The 18,123-nt window shown below is 39.0% G+C and overlaps 1 protein-coding gene across 3 annotated transcripts in view; it reads left to right on the forward strand.

Annotated features, from left to right (window-relative positions):
- The window catches only part of PTPRG (protein tyrosine phosphatase receptor type G), a 701,064-nt gene that overhangs the window by 170,040 nt on the left and 512,901 nt on the right, over window positions 1–18,123 (forward strand). For all 3 annotated transcript variants that reach the window (XM_041764114.1, XM_041764115.1, XM_041764112.1), the window contains exon 2: window positions 6,541–6,645. In XM_041764114.1, the coding sequence (XP_041620048.1) occupies window positions 6,541–6,645 (105 nt within the window). The remainder of the gene's footprint in view (window positions 1–6,540; window positions 6,646–18,123) is intronic.

Genomic DNA, 18,123 nt, shown 5'->3' on the forward strand with positions numbered 1-18,123 from the left:
ATTTAATGTAGAGTTTAGAGGGGCTGGTCTCTTTGTAAGAAAAATGTTCAGCCTGCACATTAACACAGTAGACTTCAAACAACTTGAAACTCTTTATTTCCCCCAAGTCAAAATTTGAGTGAAACACTGAGAGTCAGGATTGCACAGAGTCCTCCTGAAGATATGTATGGTTAAGGCAGATGGGATACACATCTGCTTTTATATTCCCAGAATACAAACATTTATTGTTATAAACTATGTCCGGTGGCTCTGGGAAATTAAATCATGTACATAGGAAACAGTTTTGTTGATATCTTCAGTGGTAGGTAACTCTTAGGATATTTTTATTGGGAAGGATTGGGCCTTTGGGTCCGGAAACATTTTTATCTTTTTTGCTTCAGGCTGGAAATGAGGTAGGCTCTAGAGAAGTTCTGAGAGTTGGTAGAGTTTATGAAATCTCCCTGATGAAAATACCTGTCACTCATCTAGCTCTCTGCATAGCAACCAACCTGACTTAAGCTTCCTCCTGCTGAGCGAGGCGTAAGCATCATTGGCTAGTTAATGCTATTGGTTTTGAAATCTTCACTTTCATCCTGTCAAAATTGAGAGGCTCAAATTCTCCTGGATGATAGGAGTAGCTGGGTGTTAACTTTCTAAACTCATTTCATTATTGTACTATTCAGACCCTTGAAGGCTGCCCTGCTTTGATATTCCTTGTGCCCAGGTGCGTTAGCTGTGTGTGTGTTGTGTGTTTGTTAAGGTCACACTGGAGACTACCTCTTTTGAGGTGGTGTCTACAGCATTGTGCCCTATTGGGCATCTATTGTGTCTCTCCACTTGTTCCATCACTGTGATCCCAATTCCTTGAAGCATTATCACAATACTACAAGCCCTCCTGAGCTTTCTGCTGACAGATGACTTCAGCTCCATTAACCATAGTAGGCTTGGTCCTGTAGAACTTGATAGAATATATGTTTGTATTGCACTGACTCCTCCCTCTTGTTAGTCACACGATAACCGAAGGCAGATTTATACTTATTGTCTATTACAAAGATTGAAAATACATATTTTCATAAGCATGCTCCATTTTTAATTGTGTAATTAAGTTGCTGACATAAGCAAGTATGCAATTTCACATTAAGGTAAGGATCCGTAAAGGCATGCATTTGCATAATTTAATTTTCTGCACGGAAGATATTTAAAATCAATAGCATGATTCATAGCCTTACCATATCCTTGCCATGCTGCTGTTGGTTGGCTGTTAGAGTTTAGAAGAGTACAAAGAGTATTAAAATTGATTGAATTTGGTGTGCTGAGTCTGTATCTTTACTTGGGAACCACAGATTGTTTCATTTTGCAAATCTCTGCTCCTTGCCAATAAAATATTATGTTGCTTAATATACTCAATATACATTTTTTGACTGCTGTTCAAATAATTTCTAGAAGTTGTTTTAAAAAATGTTATTATATAATTAAAATATATTTGGGGAGGGGACTAAAGATTTTGTTTTGTTTTAAATTATGCAAGTGCCATTCGTACATGATTATATTCTTATGGAAAAAGAAATCACATGTGACTGATAATGGATGGAGTAAAAGGTTAAACTAAATATAGTTATCTTTAATGAATAGTTTATGTGTTTCAAAGAAATCTGGTGCCAGGGTGATAAAGTCCTTTGCTTCCCTGTTCATTTCTGAGTTGTCTCCCTAAACAATTGCTTATGAGGTGCTTGGGATCATTCCTTCCAGCTTCATGTTTTTGGTGTTTGCCTCTGCAATAGTGGGCAGTGACTAGATAGTGAGAGGGTGGGGAAACGGTCATGGTTTTGCTTGTATAAACACACCCATATACATACACATGCTCTTCACCCCCAACACGGACACCATCATCAGCCTTTACATTGTTCACGTGTATATGTATTCACTCACTCATTCATTCACTGATTATTGAATGCCTGCTATATTCCAAACTCCATCATGGTCGGTAGCTTGAGAATCTCCTTATCTCCAGGGAGTTTAGAGCCCCTCAGAGGCCATGCAGCATGTTCTTCAGAAGCAGGTGGTTTTTGTTTTTCTTTTTGTTTGTGTCTTTTTTTTTTTTTTTTTTGGTCTATTCCTCATTTCCTATGTGCAACCTACATTGTATCTCAGTACTTTGGGGGGTATGATGAAGATAGGGGATAATCCACCTTCCTTGGGGTGGCCCTGCCCTCTGTGTTCCCTCTTGTCCAATAGTCTGTATCCACCGAAATGACACCTCTTCTTTTTGTCCCAAGGGAACTTCCTTTTGATAGTTCTGCTCAGCTGAGATCCCTACACCACAGTACACTGCATGTGGATGGCTGGGAAGTTAAACTACTCTTTGGAGTGTGGATTCCGTTACACTGCAGTGTCAGTGGAGGACCTTCTGGTGTTTACCTCCCTTGTTTCTTGAATCGGATATATCTTTGTAGTTTTGCTTTTTCCACTGAATGTTTAGTGGGTTTGGGAAGCTGGCAAGTGTGGGACCCCAAACCCATGGCTTCTGTCAAGTCTAATTAAATATGAATCTAAGGACTTGGAGATCTTCACACTTACCTGATGAAACTTAAGACTCTGTTGCTTTGCTTTTCCAGCAAGATGGGTAACACAGCTGCCCACACGAAAGCCACTCCAATGAGAGATGGTCCTGGCAGTCTTTGTTCCCTACCCTAGTGTTCTCAAAGGTTCCAGAAAATGAAAACACTTCCTTTTCAGGAAAAAAAAAAAGGGACTAGTTGTCGACACTGTGATTCTAGATAACATCTTCTGTAAAGGTGTAAATTAATATCCTTGAGGATAACTCCATTTTTCCTTTACTTTTATTTGTGAGCTTTCTGGTTCAGTTTAGATGTAGCTAAATTCTGAGGTTGACGCCATATTGGCATGATTTCTACAGTTGGCAGTTCATCTCTGCCTGGCTAGCCTTTTCCCAGTGTTAACTTAGCGTGTCAGGTTCCAGGCTGTGAGGGTGAATTGAGAATGTCAATGTTGAAGGGGATGTCTGGTTGAGCTCAGCAGGGAAGTTTGTGTTTTTTATCTCTAGTTCCAGAAGAGAATCACCCAAACAAACACAAAAATATTTTTTTTTCTTTATAATACCTGTATTCCATATATTGGTGCCACCCCAGATCAGTTGAATCTGAATCTCTGGTGGTAGGGTTTAGGGCATAGATGTTTTTATTTTTCTGTTTGTTTTGCTTTGTTTTATTTTGAAAGCATCCAGGTTGAGTTCTAGTCCTACAATGGTCTTCTATGGAGAAATTGATGATCAGGAGTAGAGTTGACTCATTTGAAGGTCACCAAGGTCACCTTTAGTGTCATTTGGGGATCTTTTGTGTACAAGGGACAGAAAGGTGACCTTTCACAAGTACTTGGTTATATAAAATATAAATATATGTATAAAGTGTTCCACGGTATCAATTTCAAATTACCTTTGTCATGGGCTTAAATTTTGTCAACAGAATTGATCTATAGATTTTGTTTCCTATAGCGTGGTTACATTTTTGAGGTCCTCTGCTCACTTTCTGCGTGATCCCCAACCAGGATCCTGAGAGGCTTCAGGATCCTGTTCTAATACTGGCAGGAAGAAAGAAAAATCTCTTTAATTGGCTGACGTCCCTGTTGCTAAACAGATCACTGGGATCTGGGGCGAGGTTTACAATGATTGGCTGCCTTAAGTTGGCAGAGATGGGGTGACAGGACATGGCTATGCATTGCATGACTTTGGGGTGTCAGGAGTCTCTGCAACAAATTTCTAATATATTTCTAATATATTATTAGGTATTTTAAAAACACTCTATGAGAAGGGGTGCCTGGCTGGCTCAGTTGGTTAAGTGTCTGCCATTGGCTCAGGTCATGAACCTGGAGTCCTGGTCAGGGGAGCCTCTGCTACTCCCTCTGCCCCTCCCCCTGCTGAGGCACACACCTGTGCTCTCCCCCCCACTCACGCACATGCAGGAGCTCTCTCTCAAATAAATTCATTCATTCATTCATTCATTCATTCATTCATTCCTAGGGAAAAAAAAAATAAAACACTCCATGCCCAGTGCTGATTTAGTTGCTCTGCTCACAATGTCTTGTGTTTTTTGTAACAATGCTGTGAAGTTGTTGCTACTTTTACTTCCACTTAACAAACAAGGAAATTGAGGCTCAACCCTGTTCCCCATTTCCTTGTTCAAGACAGTGTTTTACTCATTACCTTGATAGAGGAAGGATTATTTGGGAATAATTGTCTAGAATGAACTAGCTCTAAGAAGCATATTAGACAGATACATAAAAAGTTTCCCACATGCACAGAAAATAAACTGAACAATTATTTATGTAGCATGCTTTAGTGGAGGGAAAAAAATAGATTAGGAGTGTAGGAGATGGAAATTTTATTTTTGGTCCCTAGAAGCTCAGAATGGTCAACTTCTTGGAGCTTTGCATGGCTCATCTGCAAAATCGTAGGATGGACTGGATGGTGGATACCTAAACCCTTCATTATACTTTAAAAATGACCAATGAGCAAACAAACAATATTGGGTTTACTTTTTACATGTGTGTTTGAATTTTACAAGATTCTGGTTTCCCCATAAGGGGGGGGGGAGGGCCTAATGTCTATGGAATATCTTTAAGCATTTTTTTCTCTTAAAGCCACTCTTTGGAGCTGACATGGAAGATCTTCCACCTCTTACGATGGGTTATGGCCTGATAAACTCATCATAAATTGAAAATATCTTAAGCTTTTTAAAAATGTATTTAAGACACCCAACCTATCGAATGTAGCTTAGCCTAACCTGCCTTAACATGCTCAAAATACTTATATTAGCCTACAGTTGGGAAAGTCATCTAACACAAAGCCTAGTTTATAATACAGTGTTGAATATCTCATGTAACTCCTTGAGTTTGTATGGGATGTGACAAACAATAATGCTGTATGGATGCTGGTGGTTGTAAGTGTGTTGGTTTTCACCCTCGTGATTGTGAGGCTGACTGGTAACTATGGCCTCTGCTGCCCAGCCTCACAAGACAGGATCCTACCCTACATATTGCCAGCCCAAGGAAAAGATCGAAATCCAGATTTGAGGTTTGGTTCCTGCTGAATGCATATCAGTTTTGCAGAGTTGTAAAGTTGAAAAATTCCTACTTCAATCGGTCATAAGTTAAAGACCGTACTTTTTTTTTTTTTTAATATTTTACTTATTTATTTATGAGACACACACACACACACAGGCAGAGGGAGAAGCAGGCTCCACGCAGGGAGCCTGATGTGCAACTCGATCCCGGGTCTCCAGGATCAGGCCCTGGGCCCAAGGCGGCGCTAAACCGCTGAGCCACACGGGTTGCCCAAGACTGTACTTTCTACCTTTCTTAATTTGCCATCGTGGTGACATCATTATCATTACTTTGACTAATTTGGAATGGAGAATATATTGTTTTCCTGGTGCCATCTTACTCTTAAATTGAATCTACAGTTCCCCTAACCATTTTCCCTGCTTTTTCAAAGCACACCTGATTTTGTTTGGGTGCATTTAAATATTAATATAGACAGCTGGGATGCATGTTTGAAGTGTAATTCCATTTCATTTTGGATTCTGGGCACCTGTAGTATTTGTCTACTTACATGTCAGTGTATTCGGGTGTGGGCTCACAAGAATAGAAATTTACATTCATGAATTGGCTGGGAGGGGTGGGCTTCCAACACTATATCAGGCAGTTGGAAGCTCTCTATAATGGTGGAGAAGATTGGATTCATTGTGAGTTTTCAAAACATACACCATTAAATGGAATTTCTTTTCGGAGCAATGTTGGCCTTGTGCGTTTCATGTTTCTTATCTTCATGTGTAACAGTTGACTATCTGGGGTCCAAAGGATATGGAGGACTGGTACTTACTATGGTCAGTCTCCCAGGCCTTAGACTGGGAGGTGCTTGATGGTAGAGGCCCTGGCTTTGATGTGGGCATGCTTATGTGTGATTCCCTGATGTCTTGCTTGCTTACCTGTGTTACCTGGGACCAGTTCCTTAGGGTGTCTGAGCCTTAATTCCTCCATCTGTAAATGAGATGGGATGACCCCTTTTTCTTTGAAGATCAGATAAGGCGTAGAGGCCTCTTGCATCTAGGACATACATAGGCTTATACATGTAGTCAGAACAAAGACCACAGGTTCCAAGTGTGCTGTTACTAGTCCTATGACCTTGGGTAGGTAAAAGCTACTTAACTTCTTTAAGGTTCGGTTTGCTTATCTATAGAATGGGCTTGTTATGGGCTTCACTGGGTCTGTGGCCTGGTAGTGTTCAGATAATATATTATATGTAAAGTGCGAGTGCACCATGCTTGGTGGCACAAAGGCTCCTTGTAAGCTACTGTTAGTATTAATATTCATCCTGGAGGCCCATTAGTCTCCCTAGGCTACCCTATTCTTCTGTAAAATCAGTAGGTTCTCTTCCATTACCCTTGGGGTGTGTGCTTCTAGGAAGTCACCTGTGGTGTGTTTGACACTCTTCCTCTGTCCAGTGGAGTGAAGACTTTGACTCATTGTGCTCTCCCCCTCTTCCAGCCCTCACAGAAGGCTACGTCGGGGCCCTGCATGAGAACAGACACGGCAGCTCGGCGCAGATCCGCAGGCGCAAGGCTTCAGGAGACCCGTACTGGGCCTACTCGGGTGAGTTGATGGGTTCCAAACCTGGTTTGCACAGGCCAGTTGCCATCCTTTTAAGCTCCCCAGAAAGGACTCTGAATCTCTTTCACATCGAACTTACTTGTTCAGACCTTTTTGTAGTTCACTAAGAGTTGAAACACTCCAGCCTGTTTTTCCTCAAGGTTATAAGTACCAATTTATTTCTTCCACCTGTTTTTTCAACCTGCTTTCCCCCCTCAATTTGCATTTGTTTCTGAACTTTACTTGTTAATGAGTTATTGTACCAAACTTGTAATTTCCCAAAAGACACGGTCTTTTCTCTTCTGTCTTTTCAGTAGCTGTGATTTCGGAAAGCAGAAAATACAAGGCTAGTCTTGAGCTGCTAAACGTCTGCTAAATATTACAAAGTGTCACATATCAAAATGATCTGCTTTGCTTTAATCTAAATAATACAACTTTATTTTCAAATCAGATCTCGTTAGTTGAATATATTTCAGCCCTCTATGGTATTCTGCATTTCTTTTCATTGTTGCTTTTAAGCTTTTAGCCTTCCAGCCAGGGAAGACAGACAGCATTGTTAAAAATATGTTGAATATTACATTGCAAATAATATTTTTACATTCTAAGTGGGGAGAAATGAAGACCCACTTCATATAAGAATATACAGATGTTTCTGGATTATATTTCCAACAAGTACCCAAAACGTATAGGTGGATTGTTATTTCTAAAAGAGATTTTGATGCTCCAATATATATGGAAAATGTATTATAGCTAATTAAGGAGGAATGGTTGAGGAAGATAGACCATTTTGGAAATTACTTTGGCACTAAATAATTCAAATAATTTGTCTGAAAAGGCTTGAAGCCACAAGGTATTAGTATTAATAATAAATCTGTGTTTATGCAACGTCATTGCATATAGATTTTAAAGGCATTCTTTTCGTAATGATGCTCTGGTTTAAGTCCCGAATTTCCACCTGCAAATCTTGTTAAATTTATGTCAGTGTAAAATTTATAGGCTTGATCTTTAATTACACCTTATCTATTGGCTTTTTGCATCCTTTTGTCTATTGATAAATCTCCTGCCCCTACAGGGAGAATAGCCTATCTGTTTTGTTTTGCAAGGAACAGATAGTGATTCTGAAGTCTTCCATCACACCCAACTCCCTGTGATTAGAATTATCTAATTAGAGCCTTTTTGTCACCATTTCTGATAAATGAAGGAAATTGTGAGATGAAGGCCAAAATTACATATATATATAGCTTCTTGCCAAGAAACCTGAAGAAAATTTATCATTTTGTACTCTGTGGCTCTGATACCAGTTAGGAAGAGGCGTAAGTGGCCTGCTATTTACAGTTCATCAATTTAGAATAACAATGCTGTTAGTCAGGAAATTGGAAGTTATACCCCATCAGCATCTCCAATTCCAAATGGCAGTGAAGAACTGAAAGTCCTAAAACTTTTCACATTATTCAGTTAAGAAGGGATGTAAGTGCTGCAGTCTTTGGAAGGGAGCAATTCTTGATATCCTTAGCTCCAGTGGACTTAATGAGTGTCCATTTTGCATTTCTGGAATGCATTTCTGGAATGGATTTGGGAGCTACTTCTATAGGTGGATGGGCTAATAGTTCAACTTAAGGCTTTGACACCCCTTTTCTGTAAAAGCCATACAGTAAATATCTTGGGCTTTGTAGGGTGTGTTGGTTTCTCTAGTAACAGCTCAACTTTGCCAGTTTGTGCAAAGGCAGCCATCATAATCCTAGATAAACTGGCTGGGTATAAAGATGTATTTATGAACACTGAAATTTGAATTATGTGTAATTTTCATGTGTCAGAAAATATACTTCTTTTTTATTTCTTTTTTCTCATTTAAAAATATAAAAGCCATTCTTAATTTACAGGCTGTATTAAAGCACGTGGCCAGTTGGATAGGGCACACAGGCTATACTTTGCCAACCTGTCTTCTCGATGGGATGTGACAGTCATATGAGGAATCCCCCAGAAGATACAGATTGGTTTGGAAGAACCAGTAAAGTTATTTGCTTAGGGACGAAATGGAGAAAATAAAATGTAAAAGGAGAAGAAAAGAATGAGACAGGTATCAATTAATGGTACATAGTCCTCATACTTTTACCAGTTCTTTCTGAAAATTCCACATTATCAGGGGTTGCTTCACACCAATTTGGGAGAATATCGATTCTCCTGCCAATAAGACTTGGGAGCCATCAGAGACACTCCTTAGCATTTGGCCGGTAGACAAAGACAGGTCAGAAAGGGGTTGTTGTCACTTATGACATTTCTGACCAAGGCCTTGAAACCACAACAAAGTAGATGTGGGCTCTTAGGTGCAGCAACATACACCTCTAGGTGTAAATGCTGCCTGAACAGTGGGGCTGCTGAAAGAATGGCTTGTTGTTTGTAGGGGGAATTGTTTATAAATTTAGCAAAAGTGAAGCAGGCCTTTTCTGAAAGATGGGTTTGATGGTTCAGATTTTAATTTCATGACTATAATTCACAGATGTGTCTTAGTTTCTCCTAAGATGATACTGGTTTGTTGGATATGTGGTGTGTGAGAGTATGAATTTTGAGGTCACACAGACTGTGGCTTACATATAAGTTTTATCTCATAATATCTTTATGATACTGGGAGGACATTTAATTCCTTGGAGATGAAGTCTCTCCATCTTTGAGTTGTGGGTAACTAACAATACTTCCCTTGTAGAGTTGCTTTAGGGATGAAATGAAATAATATGTGTGAAAAATCTAAGATAGTTTCTTCCATCAAGTACCTAATATTCCTGCTGCTTTAGACACTATTATTATTTTTGCTGCTGTTGATGTTATTAGTGGGATTCTCAGTGGGTAACTGTGATGGACAGTGGGTGGGTACTAGGTTGTCCTGAGAGCTGAGTAAGCTGAATTTCGTCAGTTATGATTCACAACAACTCCCCATTAATTTTTGGGAATGAGAAGTTTAAACAGATTATCCTCAAGTTCAGGGCTTGGCCACCTATACAGCCTGCTGCTGGTTTTTTGTTTTTTTTTTTTGTTTTTGTTTTTTGAATAAAGTTCTATTGAAACTCAACCATGCCCATTCCCTTGGGTAGTGTCTGGCTGCTTTTGTGCTGGGGTTGAGTAGTTGCTACAGATTGACCAAAAAGCCTAGAATATTTTTATCTGACCCTTGAGAGAGGTTTACCAATTCTTGCTCACATTGAGATAGCTTTGGTTTTTGAGCAGATGTTAGCCTGACTCATAAACAGAACTGTTCAGAGATTTGGAAAATGTATATATATATATATATTTTTTTTTTTTTTTTCTTTTTCCCCTCCCTTGCATTTTCTCTTGAGCTGGAATATCCTCAGCAAGTCTCCTAGTTAGCATTCAGAGTGAGTCTGGTGATCCTGCTTTTGGAAAGGACTTGGGAGGAACAAAGACATGAGTGGAGTGGGATGTGCTTCAGGAGATGGATCAGGAAGATGGGTGGGTGTTGGTGGTTTTGAGGCCCCCCACCCGTGTATCCTCCTGAGTAGGTTGGTTTTGTGTGGATGGGGTTTGGTGCCTGATGGTGACCCAGTTATTTCACTGGCACCCCATCCCAGTCACTTGAGGAGAGTTGCAGAAGTTTTCGAGCTGTGGAGATCTGTATTTAGGATATTGTCATCACAGTGGTTCATTAATATCCATGTAATTTTTACATTAGGACTAACCAAGTTATTTCATTTTGTCTGTATCACTTTGGATAATGCACATATCTTCATTATATTTGAGATGCTAAAATCTTTACGTCTGTAGGCTTATTAGACAGTGCCATTGTGAACACTTACAGCTTTAGCACAAGGGACTGTTTATTGAAGAAATACATACTCTGGTCCCATTAGGATCATCTGAAGATAGGTTTTCTCTCTGGTTCTTAATTTTGTCTACTGTAAAAGAGAGGGTCATAATATCTGAGTTCAGTGTGAAAGTATCAAGAATAGGAGTTAGGAAGTAGAACATGAATGTAAGATACTAATATTGTTAACTGTTAATAGCTTTGTAAGTTCAAAACTACTTTATGTCTTTGGGTTTATTTTCCTTATTCCAAGACAGGGCAAAAAAGGGGAAAGACCTCTTTCTATATTGCATACAGAATTAAACTGGAAAAAAAAAAAAAAACCTAATAGATTGAATCAGAGTTTCTCACTGGAAATATTAAAACAATTTTTCTTTTAGGTTTACTTGCCTTAAGACACAGATCTTTTTCTGTGTTACCTGAAGTGATGACAGCTCATGAATTTTGGAATTTGCCCAGAACTTCTGTAATTAATACACAAAAAGTAACAAATGCTAGGTAGGTCATTGTTGCCGGAAAGGGAAATGAGAAACAAATCTGGAGCAAGTTCAAGGGGAAATTGGAGGCATTTTTATAAAGCTCTCTGTTTTTTTCTCCTATTCGTCAGAGTCTTGGAGGAAAAACAGGTTGTGGTTTCTCCTCCCATCCTTTTTTTTACTTCCCCCATTTGGTTTTGTGCATTTCGAATAATCAATATCTCATGTTCCTTCGCTATAGCAAGATTCTGTGAATCAATACAAGGGGGACAATTCTCATCGTTAGAGGAATCCAAAATTTCCCACAAGAAGTGTCTGGTGTTGTGCTGAGTAGAGGCCCAGCAGGATAATTCTAAGAGGGATTCCAGCTGTGGCCAGGACATTGTAGGAGGAGACATCCAAGGTCCCTTTCAATTGTCCTGGGTTTGATGACTTACTCAGCTGTAAAATGGAGATAAAGAGGACATACCTTGCTGGATGGCTTTGGGGATTAGAGGTAATTTATATAAGCACCTGGTGTAATTCTTGGCCTCCGTTCTGGAGTGGAATACGTATTACCCGCTTGGAGCTTAATTATATGCCACCCCACTACATTATTCATATAAACATCTCGTTTTATAAGGCACATGCATGTGTGTATGTGGTGCATGTAGGTATATGTTTCGTTTCCCCAGCTAAATGTCGAGTAATTCCATAGGTTTTTTTTTTTCCTACTGGGTATCAGAGTATCTCATTTTATGCATATTTAGTGGATATTTTTCAAGTAGGTGAATGGATGTACAGATAAATGAACTCCTGTCAGATTCCTGGCTTGGGAACTCACTAAGGGGATCCTGCCATGAAATTCAGGTAAAGCAGTGGGTGATTTACAGAAGATTTCACCTTTGGATCCTTTTAAGTAATCAGCTCCCCTGGTAAACTAAAGGTATAATTAAATTCCTAAACTATCATTTCCATGCTTATTTTTAATAGTATCTATAAAGGGTAAAGCAAAATACACATACCTGCAGAAGCCTGCCTTTGTCATTAGAACAATGGAAGCCATTATAGAACCTCAGAGTTTGATATTAATATTGTATTATTTGTTCTTTTCCTAATGTCTCCTGTGAAGTTTCTAAAGGGAATCATTTCCCTAGAGACACTGTATTTGCAATAGAGAGCTTCTGATCTGATGGAACCATAGCATTGGGGAGGAATCAGTCTTGAGATTCATCCTTCCAAGTGTAATTCAAAGTTACCTTTATTTATCGTGATGTCTAGCCTGACCCCTCTCCCCCTTATTTATCCATCGAACACACTTATTAATTGCTTACTGTAGGGCAGCCCCAGTGGCTCAGTGTTTGAGCGCTGCCTTCAGCCCAGGGTGTGATCCTGGAGACCTGGGATCGAGTCCCATGTTGGGCTCCCTGCATGGAGCCTGCTTCTCCCCCTGCCTGTGTCTCTGCCTCTCTCTGTGTGTGTCTCTCATGAATACATAAATAAAATCTTTAAAAAAAATTGCTTACTATATGCCAGGTGTTATACTATAATGGGAGGGGGGGAGGTGTCCAAGAAGCTCCCAGAATTGCTCCTGCCTGATCCCAGCTGTTAAAAATGGGCAAGTGTTTGCCTGGACATGTGGAATCCTTGAGCCATGAAATGATCTTGTAGTGACTGGGGAACTCAGAGTAGCTCTGTAAGTCTCAAGCCAATGGTAGGTTGGAAACAGTTGAGGGAATAATGCAGAATGTTGCACCTTGATGGGTCTTACAGTATTCTTCCAGTGACCTAGAACATCTATCTGAGGGTGATAGGGAGGCCTTTAAGGGTTTCATGGTGGGAATGGACTAAGTTGGTTTTATATTTGAGTAAGACCTCTGGTTGTAGGGTTAAGGATCTGTCAGTGGTGGAAGAACGCAGGATGAAAAATGATGGTGTTGTATCATCAGAGATTTGAGAGATAAGAGGAGAGAGTTGATGGGAATTCATTACCATTAGTAAGTGGTTGAGAACACAAAGTCAGTTGTCTAGGATGATCCCTGCAATGGTTGAAGATGGCACTACCTTTAATTTAAAATGAGTAAAGAGGAGTGGAGGGTTGGCTCTGAAGGTAAAAATTTTGGACTTGAGCCTATTAAGATATGGTATAGTGTTTTGTCCATACTTACAGTCTTAAACTTGATGCTTCTTGAACAGGACCTTTATCTGTAATTAATCTTGGTATTTCCCTGTTCTTACTTAAATGTTTTGGAATAGGAGGACCTCAAGGTAGGGAACACATTGTAGAACAAACTGTTTCTTCCTATAGGTACTCTTTTTCTTTTACACTTGATCTGTGATTACAAGGATAGATAGGGTGAGAAAAAACACATATGGTCACACACTAATCAGGACTTTATGTATAAAAGAGAAACATGTGTTGCCATATGCTTAAGATACCTTGAGCATTTTTCAATACTTGGCCGAATCTGGCTTCCCCCGCCCCCACCTGTTGGAAAGAAACTGTTCTCATATCTTACTGATGCCTTCTTTTTTCTTGTCTTTTTCTTCTTTTTTTAAACTTCTAATCTTTGCCACCTGAGTTCTTAAGTTTTTTGCATCTTTTTCTCTAGAGATAGATTCACAAATGTTTGCACAGTTAATGGATGCTATTGTATGCTATAAGAGGACATCAATAAATTCCTTCAGGTCCTTATGACCCTTTGAAAAGCATCTTAGGAAGGTGAAATATTGTTCAGTACTGTGTTGGTATCAAGCAATATATATCAATAATTACAATTTCAATTGTTGCTATGATGGGACATTTAAAATGTGGCTAAATGGAAGACTGAGACTTTGGGTTTTAAATTGACTCTGAAGGTAGCATGTTGGTAGAGTCTTTTTGGAGGGCTCTTTGGCAAAATCTGTGAAAATGTTAAATATTGATAGTCTTTGATCCAGCACTTCTGTTTCAGGGAATTAGTCTTTTAGAAACACTTATGCACATACCCAACATGACATTGTGTTTAACAGCCTAAGTAACCGTAAGTAGGGATTTGGTGTAATTGTAGTATATCCTATGATGAAATTCACATTAAATATCCACCAAAATGAAATAGATATATACATTAGAGTAATATGGTTAATCAGGTTTCTATTAATGAATAGAGCTGAGTGGTCTGGAGACTATACACAGAAGTTAATTGTGATTATTATTGAGAAATGAGGGCTATTGTCTTTTTTACATTTATATCTATAACGCTTTAATATCTTACAGAATTATATCGAGAATATTTAAATTTCTTATACCAGTCCATTCATAATATTTCCTGAAGTAATCCTTTTATTTTTGAATAGTTGATTGGCTTGTATTAAATTTAGGCAGTTTTCTTTATAACATTTATTAAGAGAGAGAAGAAAGGAAAAACTAAAAGGAAAGCCAGAAGGGAGGCAAAAGGCCTTTTGTCTCTTTAATTGGCTGTGTCCAAATTTTTTAGGTGAAACATTTCACTGGTATTTCAACTTTTATAAAATGCTGATATGAACCATGCAGAAATTAATGAACTGATATTGACTCAGTTTGAAAATGAACATCAAGATTTATTGAGCAATGCAGTAAATATTGGCCTGGGCAGAGATAAGGTCAATATTTGCTTTGATACAACATAAGTCTTAATATTCAATAATCTAGAAATTTACTGTTTACAGAAGGCATCCAGAGTTATCTGTAAATATATGTTTTTCATACCTGTGATGGATCAATCAAATATCTTTTTTCTTGGTTACAAATTTGAAAGGATGATGTTCTCTCCTTTGAAACTAGCTTGTTGGGGGCAGTGGTGGGGAGAGTATGGGTTATTGGAAGGATATTATTTTAAAATTTCAATGGGAAAATATACCTAGCCTCATACATGCCTAAAAAAATTGGAAAGTTGGGATCCCTGGGTGGCGCAGCGGTTTGGCGCCTGCCTTTGGCCTAGGGCGCGATCCTGGAGACCTGGGATCGAATCCCACGTCGGGCTCCCGGTGCATGGAGCCTGCTTCTCCCTCTGCCTGTGTCTCTGCCTCTCTCTCTGTCTCTCTGTGACTATTATAAATAAATAAAAAAAAAATTAAAAAAAATTGGAAAGCAATTATCTGAACGTGCTATGTAATTTATGTTAAGGCAACTCATCTTTTTTCTTACCTGATACTATATACTCATTTATTAGATCTGATTTGGTTCATAAAACCCAATACCCTGACTCTATAAAACGGGAAAATGTTCTGTCTTTCCCATTGGATATTGTTAAGTAATGTTACATGGATTTTTTTTTTTTTTTGCAAATAAAATGTCATTGATATATATCACGATGAGTAACACTTTATTGGCCTCTCCCAGGTTGAAATTATGAAGTTGAACTGAACTTCCATTCCTTATCTTGTTGTCTCTTCTCTCAGTGGGGTGGGCCTGGTAGTAATATTAAAGGAAGAGCTGTCTTCCTGGCTTGTGAACTTTTATGACTGCCCATCTGTAGCTGGTATGTGTCTAATATATGCTTAAAGATTGAATTCTCTCCCTGTTTATTTAAATTCAGAAGGGAACTCAGTCCACAAGGTTAAGTATAATTCATTTTGTACCCAAGCAGAAATCTTATAGAGTCTGGTTCTGCTTGGTCCACCTTGAGTGTTCTTTCAGTCTGATGGTGGCATAGACTGGTGATGTTAGCCTTCAGTGGTTTTGTGAAGTGATCCTGAAATTAATCTCACCTCTATTTTTCAGCTGGTCATCTCCCATGACCCTACTTGAAATCAGTAGCATTAAGGGTAGTGAATCTTCTTCGTTGTCTCTCTTGCTAATAAAATTTAACCTGTCTTCTATTTCATTTATATTAATCCCAATATCTACCATGTGATGGAGACTTTGTTTCGTGGTAACATGTAAAACATGGAACCTTGCTTTCTTGAGAAATACTTTGTAGTAACTTTAGGAATCCTTACTTTTCATTAAGAATATTGTAGTGTATAATAAATAATATTTTCCTTAAGCATAGTATTGAATGTGATTTTATTTCATATGAGAAATGACTTTAACCTGCTATATAAGAACCTGACTTTTAATAAAGTCATTTCTCGAGTTGTTTATCAAGGAGAAACTAACAGCATGGTGCTAATCGGTCTTTAATACTTCTGTCACTTGCTGGTATCTCTTTTAAACAGAGATGGGTCTTGCCCAGAGCCTTTAGCTGGGAGAGTAGTTTAGAATTTCATCTTGTGGCTTTTATAATTTCCTGGTTACTCTTCATATCTGGCAGGCCATGCTCGTTTTCCATTCTGGTTTGTTAAATTTCCTATTAATTATATATTTAAGATTTTATAAAAAGTGAGCCTGTTTAAAGAAAAGTTTAAACTTAGCATTTGTACAATTGATACTCCAATATGGCAAAATAAATCTCCTCTAGGAGATATTGTTACCATCCCAGAATTGAAAACCTCTTATCACATGCTCTACAATCAGCCTGTATCTGTGATGTGAAAAATCACGAAGGGTAGGGGCAGCCCGTTGGCTCAGCGGTTTAGCGCTGCCTTCAGCCCAGGGTGTGATCCTGGAGACCTGGGATCGAGTCCCATGTCGGGCTTCCTGCATGGAGCCTGCTTCTCCCCCTGCCTGTGTCTCTGCCTCTCTCTCTCTGTGTCTGTCATGAATAAATAAATAAAATCTTAAAAAAAAAATCACAAAGGGTAAAGAGTTTCCATTAATTGGCTTAAAAATTAAGGGAGATATTTATGCCCTAATTTGTCAAGTATGGCTCCCTGTGTGTTCTGGTTCTAGTATACCCATATAGATTATTAAAAATCTTAAAATTCACACTAGGCTAAGCCCCCTGAATGTCCCCACTATCACTTCTTGGTCATTTCTGAAATCTTCCCCAGATCAAACAGTGGACCCATCGTCTACCTTTGATTGTTACTGGTTATTGTCTCTGATTTGTTAAATATTTTTAGTAGATGGAGTTTCAGAGTGAAAGGGGTCTAATGGGGCATGTTTTATACTCTTCAGGCCACATAGTGAATTCTGTTGACCTTGACATCTTCCCTGGGCTTGGGAAGCTACTTGGTCCAAATTTTCTGTTTATGTAGATCCACATTCTCCCAGTTGGAAGGCCCATTTTCTGGGAGGAAAATAAGCTCCTTCTAGAAGCTGCATGAAAATTTGCTACTCCCAAATGTAACATTTGGTTGCTCTGCCCCAATTATTATTGGCCTCCCCTTCCCCCACCACCCGAAATCATTTTTCTCTGTTCCACCCTTAACCCTAGTTCCAATGTTAAGAAAATGCTCTTCCTTCTAGTAGGCATGCATGCCATTTGTACATTTGGTATTGATTGGCTGTTGAGAAATTTTAGCAGGAAAATGAAATATGAGCTTCTTCTAAGGTGTGTGAGTAGTATCTGCAAAGGTGAGAGGAGCCATTTGTAGTGTGTTTCTGCTTCTGGGACTCGCTGTGATAATGCAGGTATTTTCTCCTCTCTATTGTGAAGTATATAGTCCACATTCTCCTCTTGGGGAATGAGTTTTGACACTTTCTGAAGGTCCTGTGGCTTTTACATTCTTACATCACCTCTTAATGAGCTATCTTATATAACATTCTTTTCCTGTAAAGATTGCCCTTTCTCTCACCATCCACTAGGGTGGGAAAAGGAAATTTCAACACTCCCGGCCAATTGGACCCGTACCTGCTGTGCCAGAAAGAACTAGTCAAGATTTGCTTTACTTTGTCTCGTGAGGACTCCTGGCTGCTGGCAACAGTACCAGGATTTTTCTCCCATATTCACACAGAAGTCATTTCTGGGAGCATGTCTGCATATAAGGATTTGTTTTTGCATCTGTTGCCGTGTTTTAGACTCTGAAAAAGCCCTCCTGCTTCTCCTGGCTTAATAATAAGGGCAGTTTATGATCTAATATAGCCCTGTAGAGGCAGGGCACTTTTAGGCTGTATGTTTGTGGTCTGCTATTTTTAATGTACACTCGATTACTTTGTCTTAATTGATGTTCAAACCAACCATCTGAGATAATGCCATTTTTTGCAGAAAGGCAAAAGTTAGTTGGGAAGTGGCTTCCTAGGGAGCAAATTGGAGACCTCTCTTGAGCAGTGACACCTGTCTGTCTGCACCTCTCTCACCCCAGCCACTGTACCTAAGTTTGGAAGTGGGACAACATGATGTTTGCAAACATCCTCTTAAATGCAAAGCA

This window comes from Vulpes lagopus, chromosome 7 (assembly GCF_018345385.1).
Source record: "Vulpes lagopus strain Blue_001 chromosome 7, ASM1834538v1, whole genome shotgun sequence".
Taxonomy (NCBI): domain Eukaryota; kingdom Metazoa; phylum Chordata; class Mammalia; order Carnivora; family Canidae; genus Vulpes; species Vulpes lagopus.